This window comes from Bubalus bubalis, chromosome 12 (genome assembly GCF_019923935.1).
Source record: "Bubalus bubalis isolate 160015118507 breed Murrah chromosome 12, NDDB_SH_1, whole genome shotgun sequence".
NCBI lineage: Eukaryota > Metazoa > Chordata > Mammalia > Artiodactyla > Bovidae > Bubalus > Bubalus bubalis.
This window is the reverse complement of record NC_059168.1, coordinates 60848036-60874490: the sequence shown is the minus strand read 5'-3', so window position 1 is coordinate 60874490 and position 26455 is coordinate 60848036. Positions and strand designations below refer to the sequence as shown.

The 26455-nt window shown below is 35.7% G+C and overlaps 1 protein-coding gene across 12 annotated transcripts in view; it reads right to left on the bottom strand.

The window, feature by feature from the left end:
- The window catches only part of EHBP1 (EH domain binding protein 1), a 345461-nt gene that overhangs the window by 191551 nt on the left and 127455 nt on the right, over positions 1 to 26455 (bottom strand). For all 12 annotated transcript variants that reach the window (XM_025261231.3, XM_025261232.3, XM_044926040.2 and 9 more), the window contains 2 exons: positions 9381 to 9562; positions 6707 to 6846 (listed from right to left, as the gene is read on the bottom strand). In XM_025261231.3, the coding sequence (XP_025117016.1) occupies positions 6707 to 6846; positions 9381 to 9562 (322 nt within the window). The remainder of the gene's footprint in view (positions 1 to 6706; positions 6847 to 9380; positions 9563 to 26455) is intronic.

Below are 26455 nucleotides of genomic sequence, written 5' to 3'. Positions count from 1 at the left end.
TTTAGCTCAAGAGACTAGAAATGCCCCACCTCTCTGCTTCTATTTTCCAACCTTACAACCTAAATAACAGATGCGATATTCCAGAAATTCTCATCCTTCACACAGATCTCCAAAATAGGTGGTCATTTTAATTTATTGTTACTTTATAGAGTCCACAGCAATTCTATGATTTTGTTAATTTGTCTCCTAAGTACCAGAGTGTAAACCCCAAAAACCAGAAGTAAAAAAAACGGACAAATTAATAGATGTATTTTCTGACCAGAGCCCCAGGTTAATTCTGAGAAACCTTTAAAAGAGACCTATTTATCCCTATCGATAACCCTAGCAAGTAGGACATTTAATCTCAGAGGGCTGAGTCATACCATAATCAACTCTAGATCCTGAAATATGAACTGCTATCTTCTCTACTACCATCTGTGCTGTAAGATTATGTTCCCTGAAGGTAGCCAATATGTCACTTTCTCTTCCTCCTCCTGAATTAACTTTACCAACTATAGAAAAAGGATTAACAAACACCAGGCAATATTGCTCATGGTAAAAATAAATCCTGATATATAAACTGTTCTGCATATGTGTATGTGTGTGTGTTACTCACTCAGGCATGCCGGACTCTTTGCAACCCCATGGACTGTAACCTACCAGGCTCCTCTATCCATGCGATTTCCCAGGCAAGAATCTGGAATGGGTTGCCATTCCCTTCTCCAGGGATTTTCCCCAGCCAGGAATCTAATCCAAGTCTCCTGCATTGTAGGCAGATTCTTTACCAGCTGAATCACCAGGGAAGCCTTTGATTCACCCTGCATCTGGATGGGAGGACTCTAAATGAACTACATACCTAATGGAAGGCCACAGTTTGACCTTTGCTGATTGTGGATACATATGTAATTGAGCATGTCCCTCACAGGGACCCTGGAAACTATACTTATTAAACTGTTACAAAAGCTATTAGTTCTTGGGCATCATAAATATTATAAGCCAAGGTAATTCCTGTTTCTAACTATATGGATCTTATCTCCTTGTACCTAAGTTGTCATTTGGGGGTAGAGATCAAAGAATAGCAACTGGGCTGCCATTGAAAACTCTAGTGAAAGAGGAATGCTCTGCTGAATGCTGTTTCTTGTCCAATATCCTTCTAAATGAGTTTAATGCCAAGCTTGCACTATTTGGGTCCTGTGAGTCTGAATGTCTGGTTAAACCTAACTAGAATCACTGCCAATCTCTGCAACAATTATAAGCATACCAGGGAACTTTCAGGTTTCTCATGAGGTTTGGTTTCCCCAATAATGCTCTTTTGTACACTGCTTCCGGAGAAGGCAATGGCACCCGACTCCAGTACTCTTGCCTGGAAAATCCCATGGATGGAGGAGCCTGGTAGGCTGCAGTCCATGGGATCACTAGGAGTCGGACACGACTGAGCGACTTCACTTTTCACTTTCCTGCATTGGAGAAGGAGATGGCAGCCCACTCCAGTCTTCTTGCCTGGAGAATCCCAGGGACGGGGAGCCTAGTGGGCTGCTGTCTCTGGGGTCGCACAGAGTCGGACACGACTGAAGTGACTTAGCAGCAGTAGCAGTACACTGCTTCATTTAAATCAAATCTTCTTAGCTACATTCAGTAAGACTTTGTCACTTAATGTCTTTTTTCTCCCATTTCTGTTGGTGTATATTCAGAAATTCAACATGAATCCCAAAGATGATGAAATGAACAAATCCTCATTCAAGTACTGTGAGGTTGCCACATAGAGAGAGGCACTAATTGTTTTGAAACCATATATAATTTTGAGTACCTGCTACAGTAAACTTCATATTAAAAGGCTTTGTTCAGTTCCAATGTCTATCACTCCCACTACATTTCAGTGATTTTTCCAACTACTCATTCATGTGTACTGCACTTCTGCAGAAAACATCTATATGGGTAACTTCAATAAAAGGTTCCTACCTAACAGCCAGTCCCTGTATCCACTTAGCAGTGAATTCTATCTCAGATAGAGAAGAGGCTTTTGATCAGTTGGTATCATTTAGTTGCTAAGTCATGTCCAACTCTTTTGCAACCCCATGGACTGCAGCCCGTCAGACTCCTCTGTCCAAGGGATTTCCCAGGCAAGAATACTGGAGTGGGTTGCCATTTCCTTCTCTAGAGGATCTTCTTCAAGGATTGAATCAATCTTCAAGGACTGAACCTGCATCTCCTGCATTGCAGGCAAATTCTTTACCACTGAGCCACCAGGGAAGCCCTTGATCAGTCTAAATTAAATATATATCATGAATTTAATTTTACTTCAAGCAAAGTCTGTAATTTCAGAAGATATACTTCATCAATTACTAATGATTTACAGCTATACTCCATAAGAACACAGGCTAAATGAAGAACCCCTAGGTATCATCTAAGATATACTCAAAATAATTCTAACAGTCTGTTTAAGGAGTTTGCAGCTTATATATATATTCATATAAATATGAAGAAATAATATGCCCATATAATTTTACTGGAAATAATATATCATTTTATTGGCATAATGTGACTGTATTTTATACATTCATATTATAACATAAAGATATATTTAATATAGGGAAATTTTTTAATAATAATTCCTTCCTCTATAAAAATTGCATCAACAATTTTTAAAGCTACAAGGAAGAGTGAATGTAAGCTCTATTATTGCCACTTTATCTGGTAAATAAAAATACCCACCATCCTTTATTTGTACCATATTTACACAATACATTCACTTTGGTTACTCTTAAGTTATTATTCACACATTACTAATGTTAAATTTTAATATTTTTTATTATCTTAAAAATATTTTACTCAAACATTTTTAGAGTGGCAGTGCTGGTGCTGAAAACAAACAAACAAACAAACAAAAACTTCTGAGAGTTAACTTCGGAATGAAATTTACATGTGCTAAAAAAATGTAACTAAGGAAGTCAAAATAAGCTGTGTTTTTAATTTAACTGCCATAACATGCTGTGCTATTAATTTTAAGTAATTGTCCTCTGCAAATATAATAGAAAATACTGAGTTAAACACACAAGGAAATACATTTAATGCTCTAATGACAGTTAAAAAAATATACTGAGGAAAAATATGTTAATGTCAAAGCATAAGTATGTTACAATGATTGTGGCATTATTGACCTAAAACAAACGTAATCATCCACTGTCAGTACTTACCTATGCTCCCTCAACACACAGTTTATATTCATTACTTTTGTGTTATGAATTATTTACTCTTGAATTATTTAAGGTCTGAATTATGTGTCTCCTCCAGATCGCATTTCGTCCATCAAATGGGACCATCGCATCTCATATTAATATAAGACAGTATAAAGGTCAAAATGAATGGAACAAGACAATAGGTCAGAGTGACCAATGTGAGCTACAATAGGAGAGAGAAGCCCACTCATTCATTTGTGACCTTTCATTTAAAATATTTTAAGCTCTTAAGTGTGTTCCAGACAATGTGCTAGAAGCTAGAGATGAAAAAATGATCAAAATATAGTCTCTATCTTGAAGGAATTGCACAAAATATGGAAAATAAATACATAAATAATAACACAAACCAGTAGCATTCCAAAGAAATTTTGGATCATCAAAAGTAACTTCTATTAGAGTCAGAGAATTTTAGGCTATCCCCAGAAGTTACTTCTGCAGTAGGGATCTTAGAAATTTAAGTATATATGTTTGTTTAAGCAATAAAGGTTGTTATGGTATGAATGTTTGTGTCCCTCAAAATTCATATAATGAAATCCTAATTTACAATGTGATAGTATTAGGAGGTGGGGCATTTGGGAGGTGACTAGGTTATGAGACTGGATGAGATTAATACTCTTATAAAAGAGGCCCAAAAGAGCTCCCTTGCCCCCATCCACCATGTAAAGAATACAATGAAAAGTCTGTGACCCAGAAGATGGTCCTTACCCAACCATGTTGACACACTGATCTCAGACTTCCAGTCTCCAAAACTGTGAGAAACAAATTTCTGTTGTTTATAAACTACCCAATCTTTGATATTTTGTTATAGCAGCTCAAATGGACTCAGATAAGAGTTTAGCTATAAAATCTAATTACTACTGAATCCTTTCACTAAACCTGTATTTTGCTCAAAAATACTGTCCTTTCTTTTCTTTTCAGTAGCAGTGCAGAACTTGTGACATGCTATCACCATTTTTTCCCACTGCTGTGATGAAAATAATACAACATTGATCAAAATGGTTATAACAATGAAAATGTGTGATATTCTAGTTGCTGCTAATGGTATAAATGCCTAACTGAGATTTAGTTTTAACCAAAAGCCATATACAAAGAATAAACCATATTCTCTAATTAAAAGATTGAATTATATCCCAACTGGAATAAAAAACTCCCGCTGTAAGAAAATGCATGCATTTGTAAATAAATGGTACAGTGCACAAGGGGCAGATTGACAATTTTAAATGGAGAGGGCATAAGAGGCTTCTCAGAGGATGTGGCAAAAGAATTAAAATTTGAAGAACAGGTAAGAAGTAGTTGGAATTGGTAAGGGAAGGACATAACGTCCCCTCCTGAAGCACTTCAACTAGCCAAATCAAACAAAGAACTCAAAGACAGCAAAGACATGGCATTTTAAAAAGTATTATATAATTCTGCTGACATTATAAACAAGCAAATGTCAGCATTTATTATTGAAAAAAGAAATCCCAAAATGTTATTGAAATAAAAATAATAGCCAGGAGGGGTTGGAGGGAGAGATTCAAATAAAGAGAAGAGGAAATCATATTGCATTTCTCATCTTACACAAGGTGAGTCAACATATTCTGCTTCACTTTTAATGTTAGTAGAGAAATACAAGCTCAGTTATCCCTCTGGCTTATTTACTTCAGAGGATACTATTCCAAAATGAAAATAGAGGATGTATAACTTTCAAATTACTCTACTGAAGAACATTTAAGAATGGTAAAAATATAAGGAGTGGGTAGAAAAAAATAATAAGAAAATTCCCAAATAAAAGTATAAAGTAATAGAAATGAAATTAAGTAGGTCAGTTAGCAAGAAATATAAAAAAATACTGTTTATGAAGGGAAATATCTAACACAGATAGGATAAAAATAAAGTGGTAAATACACCAAATACAAAGAAAGTATGGATTACAAATATCAACATCAGGCAAAAACTTTAGACAACAGGCATTAAATGGTACAAACTGATCAAATTTTAATTCACAACGAAGGTATAAGAATAAATTTTTATGAACTAAATAATTTAGGATTGAAGTTCTCTTTCATTGATGAACTATACACAAAGCATAAGATATAAATAAATAATATAAATGTAAACTTGGGTCTAAAAGCTGCATGCTGAATCTAACAAAGAGAATATACATATAAAAAGATGTTCATAAAATACTTACAAAAACAGATCATCTATCTACACTACAAAGAAGATCTCAATCATACTTTTTAAAAAATTGAGATATGATAGGCTTCAGAATCTTATTCGAATTAAACTAGAAATAAACACAGCCCATGACAAAGCACATTCTTCTAAACATTCTTGGGTTAAATAAGAAATCAAAATGGCAAACATAAATTAGAAAACGATGCAGCTGACGCTTGAATAAAACAGAGTTTAGGGAACATCAACCCTCTGTACAGTGGAAAATCCACGTATAACTTATAGTTCGCCTTCTATATTCATGGTTCCTTCAAGTCCTCAGTTCCTACGTATTCACCTCCACAGATCATGTAGTACTGCAGTATTTACTATTAAAAATATCTACATTCAAGTGGACCTATGCAGTTCAAATCAGTAAAGAGTCAACTGTAATTTATAAAATTTGCTCAGGACAAAACATCTATCTTTGCATACAACTCTGACCACTTCCTTTTAACAGAAGTAAAAGTAAAGGTCACTGGAGTTGAGGAAGTCACAGAAGTTTTTAATTAAGAAATTAAATTGCTCACCCATGTGATCAAAGGAAATCCCCCATAAAACAGCAAGAATTGAGGCATAGCCAAGAGATAAGTGCCAGAGTACCCAATTAATTTGGAAAAATCACCAAGAGGTGAATAGATGATAGAAGTCAAGAGATATCAAACCAGAAATTGACAGCAATTTCCTAGCTGAAAGGAATATGTATATAGTACTTGATTTTCATTCCCATAATAAAGGTGTAACATCAGTTCCTTAAGGGTGATAGCCGGATTGTTGATAAACATTTATTGACCAATTAATACAAAGAGGTTTGAACTACTAACCATTTTAGTAGTTTGATCAAACCAGCTATAAGAAATAGTTGCATGGAAGCTTCTAGATATAAGGATACATAAGATGTATACAAATTCAAAACAAAGAATATCCATACACTTTATGTGAATAAATGAACATGAACTAGAGGAAGGTAGTCAATGTATCTCATCTTATCCTTAAGACAGATTTTTACTTAGCATTCATTCCATACAATGACAAAATAACTATGAACATATTTAGGTTACTTCATACTATATTCAGTAGTTTGATGCTTTCTTGACTAGCCTTGGACTTGTTAAACTCTGTTATTACCATCAGCATATAAAGTTTCCAGCAAGCTAAATGCTGTATTATATTAGGAAGTATTAAGGAAGAAAAAATACCTTGTTAGTGGAATTGATTTTTTCCTGGGAAACAACAATGAGTTTTTCTGCAAAAAAAGATAAATTTTTAGTTTAAAGCAAATAAAACCAACCAACCAGTAATTTTTGCTGCCTTTTCCTCTTGGTTCACTCGGTTCTCATCATCATCTTCATTATCTTCCTCAAAGTCATCTAGATTGCCAATGTCAGCTTGCTTCATACTCATCAAACTAGCCAAACTTTGCATGTCTTCATCCCTACATCAATGATAATACAGTTTATTAAATGACATTGCCAAAAAAGGGTTGTTTCTTAATAAAATAATATTAATATATTTCTTCTCTCTAAATGTTAACAAGACTTTTAAACAGTTATACAAAAATACTGAATAATCTAAACACTGATTAATTTTTAAATTGAACATTTAATTAATAGACAGTAAATATTAACTGGTTAGTTAAATTCTGTGCTACATATCTAAAATTTTCTTCATGGAATCAAAGTATGGTTTTCTGATCACGAAGTTTGGAAACAAAAACTTGTTTCATAAAATATCAGGACAGTTTGCAAAGCAGATGAGATCTAGACTTTAAAAATATTCAAACCTGCAGAAGTAATTAGAATAGAAATTCTTAATCTAAAGTCCAAGAATCCTTTTGGTTTTGTGGGTACGAGTAAAAAGAAGTGGTAAACCCTGTGTATTATATTTAAATCTTGTTTAGATGTGTATTTTTCTCAAAGGAGTTTAAACTTGCCAAAAGTTAAGAAACTATAGTAACTGAAAAAGCACTTGAAAGCCTAGTCTTTGTAAGAATTACATAATGAAAAATGGGTTAAATTTCCATCTTGGGTTAATTAAAGACCATACATTTGATAAAACATAAAAATGATTTTTATCTTAGAGTATTTTAAATACAAACTTATATAGTGGACTACTCAATGTTAACTAATGTAAGTTTTCTTGATCTGTTATTTTCACCTTAAATTTCAAATAAATTACAGTGAATGAAACATATTTCTAACATGATATGTACTAACTAAATTTCAATCTGGTATTTTTCCACCAAATCCAGAAAGCTGAATTAAAACACTGTTTCTCATTTTACCACAATAAAAACAAAACAAAAGACACTTTTCTTTTGTAAAGTATGCTTGTTAACATTCACTTATCTTCTAAATATGATATGATTTTGCAGACTAAACTTTTTTTTTTTAATTCTTCACATTTTATCTCATATAAGCTTAGAGTTAACAAAATAATTTCCCCTTTTCAAGACAAATTCAGTGACACAAAGTCTATATGGGCAAAAACAGTTGTATTACTTTATGCGAATGCCTTACAAACTGCTTTCCTATCACTAGGATATAATTTCAATACATAATAGTGTTCTTAAAATGTTAACTTGCTTAATTTTATCTCCTTTACTTTTGCCCTGAACATTTTCTTTGGGAAAGGTGAGCAGGCAACCAATGAGGAGATAGAGAGGTGGCTTAGGGTGTTCTGAGAACATACTTCACTCAAACTGATATTTAGTTTGACTGAATTTCCTCTCATGCAAATTCCCATGAATGGTGCTAAATCACTTACTGCTTCTGCCTAGTAGAAAGGAGTCCACCTTCAAAGAATCTTCTCTGATTATGTCTCTCTTCTTTCTCTGCTTCCTTTCTTTTCATTTTGGCTTGAACTTCAGGGTAAGGTCTTTATTTTTAACTTTTCAATATTTAAATCTATAATTTAAAGTCCTGAGATGAAAGACGTAATTGCTTCCTGCACTGTCCCTCTACCTCACTCCCACAGAAGCCAACTTTGCAGAGAAGAGGCTTATTGTTATCTACCAAGTCATTTGTAGATGAGTGCCAAACATCTCATTTTGACTGACGCACAGAATCCAGACTAATCAGTCAAATAGACATGGCCAATTATAGTAACCACTTTCCACTAGGTCAAACACATTCAGAAGTGTGATGCAGATTAGAATGAAATGCTCATTCTTCCTATCACCATTTAAGTCTTAGGCACAGAATTTCTGTTTTCCTCTCAGTATTCCAAGTACGTACTAGCCCTTTCACTACACCCAAAACATACACTTACTGTTGATTTGACTGTATGGAACAACTAAGAGAAATGTTACTATTTTTTTTCCTTGCTCTAGGTATGTTCACCTCTTTCTAACCAGTTAGAATTTTATTCTTTCAGGAGACTACAACTGGGTATAGGAACTATCTTTTTGCAATGCTATGCACCGCTTAAGAAGTGATATTTGCAAAAGATAATGGTTATAGCAAACTGGTTATCTAAACTGTATTGTACTTTCCTATACAATTTTTGAAAGGCTGAGCCAAAGAACCTGAATTGGCAAAAGTTCCTTTAGTTCTTTCATTCTTCTTATCTAAACTTTTCATTTTGGGTTCCCCTCATGCCTCAGCCACACCACACATCTCTACAAAATGAACTGTGTACTTCAGAGTACAACTACTTACACTGAAGACACTGAAATATAAAACCTATGATAACCTATAATACACATCTTAAATTTTTTTAAATTGCTAAAGTCATTTTTATATTACTGTTCATTCTCTAGCGTCAAAAGAGACTATAAATAACAAGAAGTACATCTAATTCAGCTTCAGAAACAAAGAATGGCAAGAATGATTGGTATGTGGTAGGGTGTTCTCAACTGTTGCCAGTTTACTGAGAAAAAAGCTATTTACCTACAACGTTTTCTTAAACAACAAACAAACAAACAAACAAACATACTTTGAAGCAGCTTATCTGACAGAAGAAACTTACGTGGCTTTTCCTTCCCGAAGGAAAATGCAAGATAATGAAAACTGAAGAGTAGCAGATACAACTTTTTTAGACAATGGCTTGAATTTTAATTTGACATCAGTCTGCGTTGGCATTGGGCTTGCATACTGTTTCATGTTGATGCTGGTGGTGGCAAGAGCTTTTCTTCGACCAGAAGGGGATTCCTGGAAGATAAAATTCATTGCATAATTTGGAGTTATTTACTTTATAGCCAAATATCTTCGAATGTTATTTTAATAATTTGATTAAAAAGCTGTTGAGACTTCCTTCTCCAATGAATTCCTATAATACTGAAATAAAACTGTAATAAGGTTATATCACAACTTTCATATCTTTTTTAAAAAATTAATTTATTTTAATTGGAGGCTAATTACTTTACAATATTTTGGTGGTGTGTGCCATATATCAACATGAATAAGCCACGGGTGTACATGTGTGTGTAAGGCAGAGAAAAATTGGAGATAGCTGGCTCAGAGAAATAAGGGAAGACTAGAACAACCTTAAATATCTCAGAAAAGGAAAAGCAAGGAATGCAAACTAGTACAGGAAAGTGTCTAGGTCTCTTGTAAAAAGAGGATCTAGCCCAAAGCTACGTATCAAAGCATTAATACTCAACAACTGTTTTCCTTCAATTATATTTAATATAACCTAAGGTTTCCAGGCTTTCCAGGTGGCTCTGTGGTAAAGAATCTGCCTGAGATGCAGAAGACACAGGAGACACTGCAGGTTTGATCACTGGGTGGTGAAGATCCCCTGGAGGAGGGCATGGCAACCCACTCCAGTATTCTTCCCTGGAAAATCTCATGGACAGAGGAGCCTGGCAAGCTGTAGTCCACAGGGTCGCGCAGAGTCAGACGCGACTTAACCAACTGAGCACGCACACAAGATTTCCTTAAAAAAAGGTTCTAGCACAAAGCTAGGTAGGTATCAAAAGCATTAATACTCAGTTCCCTCCTTTGATTATATTTAATGTCTTCTTCTATCGCTCAGTTGCGTCCAACTCTTTGCGACCCCATGGACTGTAACCCACCAGGCTCCTCAGCCCATGGAATTTTCCAGGCAAGAGTACTGGAGTGGGATTGCCATTTCCTTCTCCAGGGGATCTTCCCAACCCAGGGATCGAACCTGGGTCTCCCGCACTGCAGGCAGACGCTTTACCGTCTGAGCCACCAGGGAACCTAATGATATTTCTTCCTTTTGAACCTTCAGATTTCTTCAAGAACCCCAGCCTCAGTGGCATTGCTACCTCGTTTTTTTCTAGTCTCTGAATTCTATATCTGTCCTGTACTTTGAGACTTAACTGTTCCCAGGATCTTTTCTGCTCACTCCAGTCTAAAGTTCTCTCTTCCCTCCCTGCTGCTGCTGCTGCTAAGTTGCTTCAGTCGTGTCTGACTGTGTGACCCCATAGACGGAAGCCCACCAGGGCCCGCCGTCCCTGGGATTCTCCAGGCAAGAACACTGGAGTGGGTTGCCATTTCCTTCTCCAATGCATGAAAGTGAAAAGTGAAAGTGAAGTCGCTCAGTCGAGTCCGACTCTTAGCGACCCCATGGACTGCAGCCTACCAGGCTTCGCCATCCATGGGATTTTCCAGGCAAGAGAACTAGAGTGGGATGCCATTGCCTTCTCCTTCTTCCCTCCCTAAGATGACATAAATCAAATTAGAAAGAGCTGGTTTCTCTGATTGTGTGTCTGTGGTGGACACTGCTCAATGACCCTGGCAGATCTCAACTCCTCCACACAGCTATTGTCAATTTACTAAAATTGGAACACAAAATGAAACCTATTTGCTATTAAAGATGTTTAACATTAATAAACTATCTCATTCCAAAATTATTCTTTATAGCATAATAACCTAGGAAAATAATGAAAACAGAACAATATAATGATTGGGCATTAACTATGTTTAAGACATGGTGTTAATTCTGGAGAGATATAAAAATGAATAAGACATAATCTTTGACTATGTGTTCTAATGGTAAGGAGAAATCTTAGACACAAAGTAATAAATAATGTAAACCAGAAGTCATATACCAGCAATCCTTGGGCTTTAACTAGTCTGAGAGTTCAGACCTAAAATAAGACCTAATTTCTAAGCTGTGTGACTTTAAGTAAGTCAGTAAACTTGAGGCTTGGTAATTTTCCCTGTAAAATAAGGAGACCAAACAAAAATTCATTCAAGTTCTATAATGGTTTTCTACAAAATTACACAATTGTCCAACCAAGGCAGGAGAAACTATCATTAACTTCTGAATTATTATTCAATAAATCTTTATTTGCCCTATGATCGACAAACTTGCCTAAAATAAAGATATACTAATTTAATCAAAATATTAAAATGGCCTTTCTAAAAAATTTGACATTTCTGCCAGCAGAACAAGTAAAAATGTAATGTAGCATCCCTAAAGAATACCTTGTTTTAAAAAGTGGTCTTATCTGTCAGATTATGCACAGCAATATTACACAGAACTATTAGTGCATGTAGATACCTTATGAATGAATTTTAAAAATGCATCAAGCACTTGAGAAGGATTTCAGACCTCTCAGAAGAAACACTTAAGAATATGCAAATACTTCAACTGAATCAAGTTGAACAGATGTGACTGTCCCAAACAATACAAATGTTCTTTCCCTGGTCGCTACTGTCAATCAAAGAATAAGATTAAGGTCCAAGGTTGTGACAATGTGCAAAATGAAAAACTATGATCTGAGAGTATCAATTTATTACACTGATACGAACAATAATCTCTCATTGTACCTTTAGAATAGCTAACAACTACTACATAAAATATAGGATTTAAAGCCTCTGTTTTGAAAGCATGACATACAAATTGCTACATATTGTTTTCATACTTGTTAAACAAATCTATTTCACAAAATATGCATTGATCCCTTAAAAGTAATTATTTAATTTTATAACCAAATAATCAAACTATAAAAATTAAGATAACTTGGAAATGTACATAATTTTGAAAGTCTAGTTTAAGGATGATTCCTTCAAAATCTAGAGTTTTGATGATTAACATTCTATTGATTTCATTATTGGTGAGCAAGGTAAGGTCTGGGCAGGCAAGTAGAACAGAACTCTTTTGAGTCTACAGTGTCCATTTCTAATATTAACATAGGATCTCACTTAAAGCCTGTATCCTTGATAGGAAAGGGGGCCTAAGTGATGTTTTTAGTAATTCTTTACCCAGCTCAGTCACTGTTTTCCTCTTTAAAATTAGCTGTCATAGAAAAGACATTTTTTTACCAGAACAATAATTAGAAAAACGTAAGGATCTTCCACGGCTCTAACTCCAGCTCCATGAATCTTCACTTTTTATAACCATTAGGTCTATATCTATATCCACCACCCAAGAATAGTATCATTGTTATCATCAGTTTTATAGAGAAGAATAAAATAACTGATTGCATTGCTATATGTCTTTTGTATCCTATAGTCCTTCCTTAAAGGACTAGGGGTCAGCCTGGCAGAGAGACTTTAGAGACAATTACTTAGCAGCAGCAGCAGCAGCAGCAGCACTATTATTACTGTCAAAGTCCTAATGCTATTTCATTTCAGATGAAGGCTGGACAAGAGGAGAAAAATAAAGGAAAAAAAAAAAAATAGTAAAAGGAACCATTAGAGAAAAGAGGTTAGATGACTGAAGTCAGTAAGAAGGGATTGTTTATATATAAACATTCAGCTAAGTTTCTGACTCCCAGCCTAAGCTATTTATATGTGAATCTGGCAGCATTTTGGGAATTATTTCAACATCCATAAAGCATAAGTTCTTATTTAGTGTTCATCAAAAAAATAAAATAAAACTAGGCCAGCTTTAGATAATTTAAATACCTGGATCCCACCCCAAGAGATGATGAACTAGAGATGGCTCAGGAATCTGTGGCATTTCTGAAAATAATAAGTACCTCCCCTCCCAATTCCCATCTTGACCCTCTCATAAGCCCATCTCTTCTATCAAGTGATTCTGATCCAGTTAATCTAAAAATCATACTTTCAGAAATACTTCCCCTAAGGAAATTACTAAAGGAAATTTTAATCTCATTTTTCATAACTATTCTGTCATAAAAATGACTTAGCCTGTATATTTCCATTTCTTTGAAACCCACATTACTGTAGTTGCAATCAGACAAACCTGGATTAGAACATGACCAGCATTTATTCTCTGGCTAATCTTTGGTATATTTCTTCATGTATCTGAGCTTCAGTTTCCCACACTCTCAGATTGGTGAGTATTTTCAAAAGCTGGACAATACCAAGTGTTAATAAGGATGAGGGACAATGTAAATTCTCTTAACACTACAGGACAGAGCTTCAATTGATATAGCCATTTTGGAAAGCAATTTGACATTACCTTGTAAAGTTGAACAGATGAATACCTTATCAATAATTTTCATCCTAGAAATATGTCCTAAATAAATTCTTGCAATAACATATGAAAATATTTAGTAGAGTTTTATTATTAATATTCATGGACTATTTTACCTGGCTTATTACATTAATATTAATATTATAAGTAGTCTATCTAGATTCACCAATCTTGAAATTGTTGCCAACATGCAAATTCATGTGCCTGATGCACAGTGAAGCCAAACAATACCAGAACACCAGAGTTTGGAACAGAGAAAGGTTTACAGAGGGCCATGTAAGGATATGTGTGGCTCATGCCTTAAAAACCCTGAACTCCCCGAAAGCTTTCAGCAAAACCCTTTTATAGGAAAGGTAAGGGAGGGGCATGGTTAAGTTGTTGCACACTTTTTGGTGTCAGATCCTTTGCTCTTGAGGTCAGCTCATGGTCAGGTAACAATATTCCTGTAAACCTCCACCAAACAAACGTTATTCTCTGTTCTGACAAGAAAGGGCAAGTTCCCAAGACACAACTTTCACCCTCTGAGGTCTGGATCCTGACTAATGAGGCAGATCTCAGTTGGTGGCTCCCTCAAGGTCAGGTCCCCAGACCCTATCCAGCTGTCATTGCTGATGGAACCAGAGGCCCAGGGCCCAACTGGCACTCAGGCTCCTTAGACCACCCAAAAGGCGGCGGGGAGGGAGTCAGGTCCCACAGACTGCATCCTATGCAGACTGCCACTGCCGTTTGGTCACAGAGGCAGGGATGGAGGAGAGGTTCACCACTGTTTCAAGACCTGGGCCTGGCCAGTGGGTGGTCTTGATGAGGGCTCTGGAGCCCAGAAGAACAGCCCCTGGCCTATTTCCTGGGCCCTCCAGCTCACTCACTGACCCGAGGCCAGGTAAGCTAGAGGGCCCTGGGTAGAAAACCAGGATCTGCCTCTTTCTTCACTCTCCACATGATGACCACTACTCTGCTGACCATTGGCTGAATGCCCCATTAATGGTAATTCATTGACAGCTGCTTGCTTGGGGGAGGGGCCCATTGCATGCAGCACTGACCAATGGCTGAGTAGGACCACTAACAGTCATTCATTGACAGCTGGTCACTTGGGGGAGGGGCCCATTGAAGCACCAACCAATGACTGAGCAGAAACACTAACACTAGTCGCTCACTGACAGTTGGTCACTTGGGTGAGGGGCCCATTGCAGCACCAATCAATGGCTAAGCAGGACCACTAATGGTCCTGCAGTGATCACTGCCTGGTAACAGGTGTGGGGTAATGGCCGCGTGCTAAGGGCTGTGCACAGCCATGCTCTATTAGGAAAATGAGGAACATAAATAAAGCATAACTTAATGTTTGCTTAAAAATATAATGTAGTTACTTTACTAAAATCCATGCAAAGATCACCCCCAATGACATTCTTACCAGACCTGAAATGAATACCTCAGTGTACTCTCATTGCTATTCAAGTCCTAACAAAACAGCAACAAGTGAATAAATGTTTTCCCTGTACAGCATAAGAGGGAAAAGATTTATAATAACTTTTCTAATTAGGAATGAACTGATTATAAAGTGAATAAATATAGTCTCACAAGACTCAAGACTTCTTTACACATATTTTTTAAACAAGGTAGATTTTACCAAAATAAAAAAAAGATAGCAAATCTTACCACTCTGCCCTCCTAAAACTAACAATACATACAACATACTGATAGCAGGACACATAGTTAAATGTAAGAAGTTGGACAAATCTTTTGTCCAAATTATCCAAGTTAGGGTCTTCTTACTAAATAGCTCATTATGAACCTCAAAATAAATATAATTAATGCCTCTTCTATTATATTTGATTGATTTTCTCTACCTAGAAATTTAACTTTCTCCCATGTAAGGAGAGAAGGATCTGACTTAGATTTTATGATTTTTTCAGAGATTTATTACAAAAAATGTTCTAAAAATTCTGTCAAGTATTATACTTTATTATCAGTTTTGTTTTTTTTTACAACACACTGAAAATTAAACTAACGACATTATCATTTGAGGGGTTTTAAAAAATTTTTTTGAAACACATCACCCACACTAAAGTACAAGACATACAAGTACTACTTAACAAATAATAAAATGAACACCTCGTACCCACCATCCTGTGTAACAAACAATATCAGTACCTTAAAATCCTCATTTCCCATGCAAAACTGTCTCCCTCCCATTCCCTCCATCCAAAGGTGATTAGACCCTGAATTTTGGGTTATTCCTTTCCTCCCTCTCCAAAAAAAGAATACTATCTACATATGCATCCTGGAATCAAGATTGCCAGGAGAAATATCAACAACCTCAGATATACAGATGATACCACTCTAATGGCAGAAAGTGAAGAGGATCTAAAGAGCCTCTTGATGAGAGTGAAAGAGGAGAGTGAAAAAGCTAGCTCAAATCTCAGCTTTTAAAAAGCTAAGATCATGGCATCTGGTCCCATCACTTCATGGCAGGTGGATTCTTATCCATTGTACCACCAAGCAAGTCTCATTAAGTTCTTGATATTTATCCATGCTGATGTCAGTTCAGTTCAGTTGCTCAGTCATGTCCCACTCTTTGCGACCCCATGAACCGCAGCATACCAGGGATGGCTTCCCTGTCCATAAGCAACTCTCAGAGTTTACCCAAACTCATGTCCATTGAGTTGGTGATGCCATCCAACCATTTCATCCTCTATCCCCTTCTCCTCCTGCCCTCAATCTTTCCCAGCATCAGGGTCTTTTCCAATGAGCCAACTCTTCACAACAGGTGGCCAAAGTATTGGAGTTTCAGCTCCAACATCAGTCCTTCCAATGAACACCCAGGACTGATCTCCTTTAGGATGGACTAGTTGGATATCCTTGCAGTCCAAGGGACTCTCAAGAGTCTTCTCCAACACCACAGTTCAAAAGCATCAATTCTTCGGCGCTCAGCTTTCTTTATATTCCAACTCTCACATACATGCGTGACTATTGGAAAAACCATTGTCTTGACTAGACAGACCTTTGTGGATAAAGTAATGTCTCTTTTTAATATGTTGTCTAGGTTGGTCATAACTTTGCTTCCAAAGAGTAAGCGTCTTTTAATTTCATGGCTGCAGTCACCATCTGCACTGATTTTGGAGCCCCCCCAAAAAAGGCAGCCACTGTTTCCCCATCTATCTGCCATGAAGTGATGGGACCGGATGCCATTAGTTTTCTGAATGTTGAGCTTTAAGCCAACTTTTTCACACTCCTCTTTCACTTTCATCAGGAGGCTCTTTAGTTCTTCTTCACTTTCTGCCATAAGAGTGGTATTGCCTGCATATCTGAGGTTATTGATATTTCTCCCGGAAATCTTGATTCCAGCTTGTGCTTCATCCAGCTCAGCATTTCTCATGATGTTCTCTGCATATAAGCTAAATAAGCAGCTGACAGTATACAGCCTTTCCCTATTTGGAACCAATCTGTTCCATGTCTAGTTCTAACTGTTGCTTCCTGACCTGCATATAGATTTCTCAAGAGGCAGGTCAGGTGGTCTGGTATTCCCATCTCTTTCAGAATTTTCCACAGTTTATTGTGATCCACACAGAACCCCATGAACCCCATGAACATGTTGATGTGTAAAACTGTAATTCATTAAATTTCATTGTTCCTAATATTTTATTACATGAATATCCTACAGTTTACCCATCTATTTTACTGTTGATGAACATGGTTGCTTGAGGTTTATTTAGTTATCTGGAATTAAAAACAAAGCTATCAATATTATTATGTCTATATATACACTCAAGAAGGAAATGGCAACCCACTCCAGTATTCCTGCCTGGAGAATCCCATTGACAGAGGAGCCTGGCAGGCTACCGTCCATGGGGTCACAAGAGTCAGACACAACTTAGTGACTAAACCACCATATATACACTACTATGTGTAAAACAGATAGCTGGCAGGAAGCTGTATATCATAAGGAGCTCAAATTGGTGTATTGTGATGACCCAGAGCGACAAGGTGGGGGCGGATGGGAGGGAGGCTTAAGAGGGAGGGTATATATGTATACATATGGCTGATTCACACTGCTGTACAGCAGAAACTAACATAATATTGTAAAGCAACTATACTTTAATTAAAAAATTTTCTTATGTCTATATCCTTATGCACACACACAAGAATTCACCTAGGACATATTTCTAGAATGGGTCACGGGATATGTTCATGTTCAACTTTACCAGAAAATATCAAATTGTAATCCAAAGTGGCTTTATTAATTTACAGTCCCTAAGTGTTTCCATTGCTCCACATTCACCAACACTTGGAATTTTCTTTCTTTTTCATTTTCACCAATCTGAGATAATTAAATATTACCTCATTTCATTTTCACCAATCTGAGATGATTAAATATTACCTCATTATAGTCTTAATTGCATTCCCCTGATTACTAATGCATCGATTATCCTTTCATAGTTTACTAGCCACATGTTCCCTCTTCCGTGAAATCTTTTATACTTTTTCTTACCATGCTGTTTATCTTTTGGTTACTGACTAATTACATATGCATTCTGGTACTGAATCCATGCTGAGCACAATCAGTTATATGTGCTACAAACATCTTCTTTCAGTTTTTAGCTTGTATTTTCACTCTCTGTGGAATCTTTCAAATGAATCCAATTTCAAAGTCAGCCTTTTCCTTTATGGTTTGTGGGTTTGCATTTTGTTTGAGAAAATCTTCCCAACCCTGAGGTTATAAAGATTTCTTACCACTCATTTAAAATTTTTATACTTCTGCTTTCATATTTAAGAGCCATTGCCACATGGAATTAATTTTTGTGTAAGTTTCAGATAGGAATTCAATTTCATTTTTTAAAAAATCATTGATAAATAAGTATCATGGCACTGTTTATTAAATAGTCCATATATATATATATATATCTCCTTTCCCCTACCTACAATGCCCATTCTACCAAAAATCTGGTTTGCATATACAGGTCAATAATCAATAATTCTGTACCACTAGCCAACTGTTCTAACCTCACAACAAGACTATATTGCCTTAATTACCAAAGCTTTATCTTTTGGAATAATTTAAGATTTCTCAAACCTTGAGAATTATGGCAGAATAATGTAGTAACTTAGTAGATTTTCTAAAATTAAAGGAACTCCACATTCCTGGAAAACATTTTTTAAAAATCTAAAATTATGTGAGCCTGTTTCCTTTCAGGGAGGGTTTCTAATTACTGATAACAATTTCTTTAATGATTACAGAAGTATTCAAGCCATTCAGGTATACAATGTCTTCCTAAATCAGTTTAGATAAGTATTCCACCTCTGCTTAGAATTTACACATTTCACCCAATACTTCATATTTAGTGTCATAAAACTATTTAAAATATCTTTTTACTATTTCAATCTCAGCAGAATTTATAGTTTTGTACATTTCTTTATTCACAGTACTAATTGTGCCTTCTCACACTCTTTTGTTCCTAGATAAAGCTTGCTATAAGTTGTCTCTCAACAGGCTTTCCAAATCATTTAGCTTTCTTGATCCTTTGGAGTGAATGTGTATTTCTATTTCAACAGTTTCTGCTAATCTTTATTATTTCTTTCCTCCTGTTTTCCATGGGTATATTGTTCTAACTTCTGAATCCTGAGCATCTCTTCTTTCCTAATGTAAGCATTTAAGACCATGTATTTCTCTAAGCATTGCTTTAAATATGTCTCACATTTTAGTACGAATTATTTTTGTTACTCTGTAAATATTTTCTAATCTTTCACTACAAGTTTTTTGATTCTCAAGATGTTTATAAACTTTTTTCTTCTATATGGAGTCTTTCCACTTATCTTTATGTAATGACTACTGTCTAATTGATGTAGCGTCGCAGAATATAGTCTTCCTAATGTTAATTTCCAAAATTTACTAAGACATGCATTATGGCCTGACTCATGATCAATTTTTGTAATTGTTCATGGCCCTTTAAAAGTATTTAACTAGTATGCATACACTGCTGTCCACTTTCACAACAGGATCATTTTTAAGCAAAGTCACCTATTTCACCAGATCACTGTATTTCCTTATGTGATAAGGACAAAGCAGAGGAGTAGAAATTTCAAATATGAGGTCATGGAACATTTCCTAAAGAACACAAATCAAGAAATAAAGAAGTGAAAAAATCGAGAAGCTGTTCACAGACTTCGTGACAGGCTCCCTTTCCCCCTTCAAACACAACTTTCTTTTATTTTAGAATTGTCTCTTATAAATAGCATATATCCAGAAAATTTTTGAATCTAGTCTGATCATCTCTGTCTTTTACTGGAGAGTTTAGATGAATGGTTCTCAAGTGTTTTTATCTCAAGACCCTTTTACATGCTTTAATTGAGAACTACAAAGAGCTTTTGTTTGTGTGGGTTATACCTGTCAATACTTTCCCTATTAAAAATTAAATATCAGAAATTTTAAAAATATTTAATTCATTCAAACATAATTAATAACATGTTAACAGATTTTTATGAAGAATAAATATAGTTTCTTTTTTAAGACAATTTTTTTGTGAGCAATTTTAGGTGTACAACAAAACTGAGAGGGAGGTAAAGAGATTTTCCATATATTCCCTGCTCCTACACATGCATAGCCTTCCCCATTATCAACATTACCCACCAGAATGGTACATTGTTTACCACAGATGAACCTCCATTGACATATCATAATCACCCAAAATCCATACTTTACTTTAGGGTTCACTTGTGGGCTGTGCATTCTATCAATTTGGACAAATTTATAATGAATCCTATAGCTACACTATGATATACAGGGTATTTCACAGCCCTAATCATCATCTGTGTTCTGCTTATTCATCTCCTCCACTCCCCACCCCTGGCAACCAACAATCTTTTCACTGTCTCCATAGTTTTGCCTTTTCCAGAACATCAATTAGTTGCTATCATACCGTATGTAGCCTTTTCAAATTGGCTTCTTTCATTTAGTAATATGCATTTAAGGCTCCTCCATGGCTTTTCTTTTTAACGCTGAATAATATTCTATTGTCGATATGTACCACAGTTTATCCATTCATCTACTGAAGAACATCTTGGTTGCTTCAAGTTTTGGCAATTATGAATAAAGTTGCTATAAACATCCATGTGCAGGTTTTTGTGTGGACAACGGTTTTCATTTCGTTTGGGTAAATACCAAGGAGTGTGATTGCTGGATCATATGGTAAGAGTATGCTTCATTTTGTAAGAAAGTGCCAAACTGCACCAAGGTGGCTGTATCATTTTGCATTCCCACCAGCAATGCATGAGAGTCCCCGTTGCTCCACATGCTCTCCACACTGTTAATGTGACAGATTTTGGCCATTCTAATAGGTGTGTGGTAGTATCTCATTGCTTTAATTTGCATTTCCCTAATAACATGATGTGGAACATTTTTTCATATGCCTATTTGCTATCTGTATGTGTTATGTATGGATGTGAGAGCTGGACCATAAAAAAGGCTGAGTGCCAAAGAATTGATGCTTTTGAACTGTGGTGCTGCAGAAGACTCTTGAGAGTCCCTTGTATTGCCAGGATATCAAACTAGTCAATCTTAAAAGAAATTAACCCTGAATATTCTCTGGAAAGACTGATGCTGAAGCTGAAGCTCCAATACTTTGGCCACCTGCCATGAAGAGTTGACTCACTGGAAAAGACCCTGATACTGGAAAAGATTGAAGGCAAAAGGAGAAGGGGGTAGCAGAAAATGAGATGGTTAGATAGCATCATGGACTCAATGGACATGCAATTAAGCAAACTCCAAGAGACAGTGAGGATAGAGGAGACTGGTATGCTGCAGTCCATGGGGTCACAAAGAGTTGGACATGACTTAGTAAGTGAAGAAGAAGAAGAACAAAAACAACAAAAATATCTTCTTTGGGGAGGTGTCTCTTTTGCCCCATTTTTTGAATTGAGTTTGCTTATTTTCTTACCGTTCTTTATATATTTGGATAACAGCACTTTATCAGGTGTCTTTTGCAGGTATTTTGTTTGTGATTTGTCTTCTCATTCTCTTGACGCTGTCTTTAGCAAAACAAGAGCTTTCAATTTTGACGAAGTCCAGTTTATCCATTATTTCTTTCATGAATTATACCTTTGGTGTCATATCTAAAGATATCATCCTACCCAAGGTCATCCAGGTTTTCTCCTGTGTAATCATCTCAGAGTTTTATTGTTTTGCATTTTACATTTCAGTCTATGATCCACTTTGAGTTAATTTTTATGGAGGGTGTAAAGTTTCTGTCTAGATCCATATATTGGAAGAGGATATCCAGTTGCTCCAGCACCATCTGCTGAAAGGATTATCTTTGTTCTATGTGTCGCTCCTTTGTCACAGACCAGTTGACTACATGTATGAGGGCCTCTTTCTGGGCTCTCTATTCTGTTCCAATGATTATTTGTCTAATCTGTTATCAATATCACACTGTCTTGATTACTATAGCTTTGTAGTAAGCCTTGAATTCAGGTAGTGTTGGTACTCCAACTTTGTTCTTTTTTATTACTATGTTGGTCTTTGCCTCTCCATATAATTTATAATCAGTTTGTTGATATCCATAATATAACTTGCTGATATTTTCACTGGGATTGCCTTGAACCTATAGATCAAGTTGAAAAGAAGTGACATCCTGACAATATTGAGTCTTTCTATTCATGAACATGGAGTATCTCTCAACTTTTGTTATTTGATTTTGTTTTTTTGTACTGTTCCTCATATAGGTCGTGTACATATTTTGTTAGATTTGTTGCTAAGAGTTTCATTTGGGGGATGCTAATATAAATGGAATTATGTTTTTAGTTTCAAATTCCCTTTGTTCACTGTTAGTATATAGGAAATAAATTACTTTTATATATAATCCTTGTATCCTGCAACCCTGCTATAACAACTTATTAGTTCTAGATTTTTTTGTTGATTCTTTCAGATTTTCTACATAGATCATCACGTATTCTGTGTACAAAGTTTTATATCTTCCTTCCCAATCTGTATACTTTTAATTTCCTTGTCCTCTCTTATACAAAGATTTCCATTATGATGCTGGAAAGAAGCAGTGAAAAGAGACGTCTTTGCTTTGTACTCTGGATCTTAGTGGGAAAACTTTGAGTTTCTCACCATCAAGTATGATGTTAGCTATAGGGTTTTTATAGATATTCTTTATTTAGTTTAGGAAGGTCCCCTCTATTCCTAGCTAGCTGAGAGTTTTTATCATTAAAGGCTGATAAGTGTTAGTTGCTCAGTCGTTGCAAACTCTTTGCAACCCTATGGACTGCAGCCCACCAGGCTCCTCTGTCCATGAGATTTTCCAGGCAAGGACACCAGAGTGGGTTGCCATTTCCTTCTCCAGGGGATCTTCCCAACCCAGGGATCAAATCCGGGTCTCCTGCACTGCAGGCAGATTATTTACCGACTGAGCTACAAGGGAAGCCCTTAATGACTGATGGATTCTATCAAATGCTTTTTCTGCATCTATTGATACACTCATATGATTTTTCTCTTTTAATCTGTTGGTGTGGTGAATTACATCAACTGATTTCAGATGCTGAATCAGATCTGTATACCTGAGATAAAACCTATTTGATGGTGGTATATAATTCTTTTTATACTTGGGTTCAATTTGTTAATATTGTGCTTAGTATTTTTGTGTCTATGTTCAAAAGAGCAATTGGTATGTAGATTCTTAGTCATGTCCTTGTTTGGTTTGGTCATAGAGTAATGCTAGCCTCATAGAATGAGTTAAGAAGTATTCTCTCTGTGTCTACCCTCTGAAAGACACTGTAGAGAATTGGTGTAATTTCTCCCTTAACTGTTTGGTAGAATTCCTTAGTGATTTCATATGGGCCTGTTGCTTTCTGTATACTCTCTATACAAAATGATTTAATGAGAAGACTGTCACTGTTTTACATGTTAACAAATGTCTTAATGTGTAAATGTCTCTAAAATCTCTCTGTGCTAAGTCACTTCAGTCATGTCTGACTCTATGTGACCCTATGGACTATAGCCTGCCAGGCTCCTCTGTCCATAGGATTCTCCAGGCAAGAATACCAGAGTGGATTGCCATGTCCTCCTCTGGGGGATCTTCCCAAAATCTCTCTAGTGTACAGTTACCAGACATCTAGATTCTCGTATCTACTCTCATATTCAATCTGTGTGATATGTTGTTCTGGTTAAAGTATATTTTAAAAAATCCAGCCTTATACAGATATGTAGTTGGAAAGGAGGGGTATTTTAATAACATTTGCAAATAACCTGAGGTCTTCTTTGATACTATATCAAAATGCCACAAAACTCCACAGTGGTAGTTTCTGAAAGGTTAATAGTGATATGGAATCTGAAACCACAACAATAAACTTTTCAAACTCTGTTAAATTAAAATCCAAGGCTCTAACATGTATGTTGGATAATTTTTTTACTCATGCAAGATTCTGTAACATAATTTGGAAAATGCTAATTCTCTAAATTATGGAGATACTATACATGTTGAAGCATTTCATCATACAATACCAAAATAACTACATTTGCTTTAATTGCTACCTTTTACATCATGTATCTTTAAGCATTGGAAACTATCAGATTTAACATGGTGAGTGTGTTTTTCGCAATTAGAACTTTCACTTGAAAGCTTGAATTTTATCATTGGCAACAAATAATTTCAGTCACTTAACATTTAAGTATCAGGCTCACTGTGTTCAATTTCAAGAAAATGTTCACCAAATAAATATCCAAGTGTGAATAACAAGTTTATCTCTTAGTTGTTTTTTTAAGTAAAAGTGATGTTCCAGGATAAAAATGTGTTTAGTTTAGCTTACAACTCAGTCACACAAGTGCTATTTCTTGAATTAACTCTGTCCTTTGCAGTGCAGAACAACTGCTTTATGCATACTTATTTTTGTCACAAAGAATATTTTAAAAACTAATACTTAAGGGATAACATTTTAATCAAATTAATAATTTCACTATAACATCAAGAAGGTAGTTAAGTGAAACTCATTTGAGGGCTAAATCCTTGCTAAAAATTTCAAGGATGATATTCCTTCTACTCACTAATGATAAGGATACAAAAGGCAACTTTCCTTTTCATCTTCTGTGCAGTGAGTTAATCTCTTCTTCATCCATACACTGATGGCACAGTTCTGGGATGTTAATTTCGTGCAACAAGAGGAAGATGTTCCATCTTGGGGGAATGGGAGAAGCCAGACTTTTTCTGCACCTTCATGCAGTGGCAAAAGTGGTAAATTATGGGTTTAGTAGAAATCTTCAGTGGGAAAACTACGATGAATGCTTATCTTGTAGATGCCCTGCTTTCAACTTAAAAAAAAAAAAAAAAAGACTTCTGGGTTCTCTCTATCTATGTCACTTCAAGAATGCATTTATAAAAATCATTCGGTCATATTTTACCTGACTTTATAGCTGTTTTCCCAAAGGGGTGTTATTCATGCAATCTAGCCTGTTACATTGCCAGAAGCAGAATTCTTCATTTAAATTTTATAAGAATAGAACTGAATGTTTTGATTAAGAAAAATAACCATCAAAACTAGATTCACTTGTTTCACACTGATCTAAACTCTTCAGTTGAGTAATTTGTAATGACTTATTAGGATTGTTTAAGAATTTTTTTTATTGGAATTCTCTATATGTGAACCTGTGATTATCAATGAAATCATGTCACTCTCATTTGGCCTGCTTAGATGTTATGTCTCAGCATCATCTTAAGGAAGCAGTAAGTACCAAATGGTAAATCAATGCTTGTAGCACATACCTTTCTGGAATCTCAAAGTCTAATGCCCGAATCTGTTCATTCTTATCCATCAGAACTCTAAATTCTGTTCTGATTCTGTACTACTGAATCAGCATACCAAGCAATGAAGTGACAGGTAGCTAGAATTCAAAACAGCATTCTAAAGATGTGTGATCAGACTAACGCTTAAAAGTCTTCAGTTATTAGATCTTGCCCTCTGTCTTATGACTATCTGAATTACTTCTGATTAAGAACTAACACACCCAAGTATTGGTGTAAACAGCCAGTTTCTCTACTAATTCAAAAACCAAAACTGTCAAATGAGATAATGTGGAACTAGATGAGACTTTCGAAGTTTCTTAATCTGTCACCCCAGTGCAAAAACACTTTATATCATCTCTAACAGAGTTATCACACTTGTTTCCTGATACTTTTTATTAAAATTCAACCTATAAACTCCCAAGACTTCATTCTTTCTAAATCAGAATTATTTGGTACAATATCAACTATTTGGCTTTATTCTACAAATACTTGTTGAGAGCCTATTAATGTCTCACCTTCTCCATTTAACTCTGTGATAACACTTTAAACTTCATTTTAAAATGATAAAAAGTCAATCTAGAGGTCAAACTGTTCTAACTTTTTCAAAATTGTGATGCTACGTCCTTTGAGCTGTCACAGCACTGTATTTTCTTGGGCTATGCTGAAAAGATCTTTGCTTCCTCAGCAGACCAAAATGGGATACTACAGAATTTAATTTGGAGTCCATGAAGCAATTAAATGCTAAAGCAGACATGCCATAAGGAGCTCGCTCAACCACAAAGACTTAATTAGAAACCATGTCAGCTAAAATAACCAACTTAGATGGCTGGATGGAAGAGAGTTTGGTAGCACAAATGTAAATTGACAGAATCAACATTAAAAATCAGTTTAGATATGTACTTAAAAACATTTATAAAA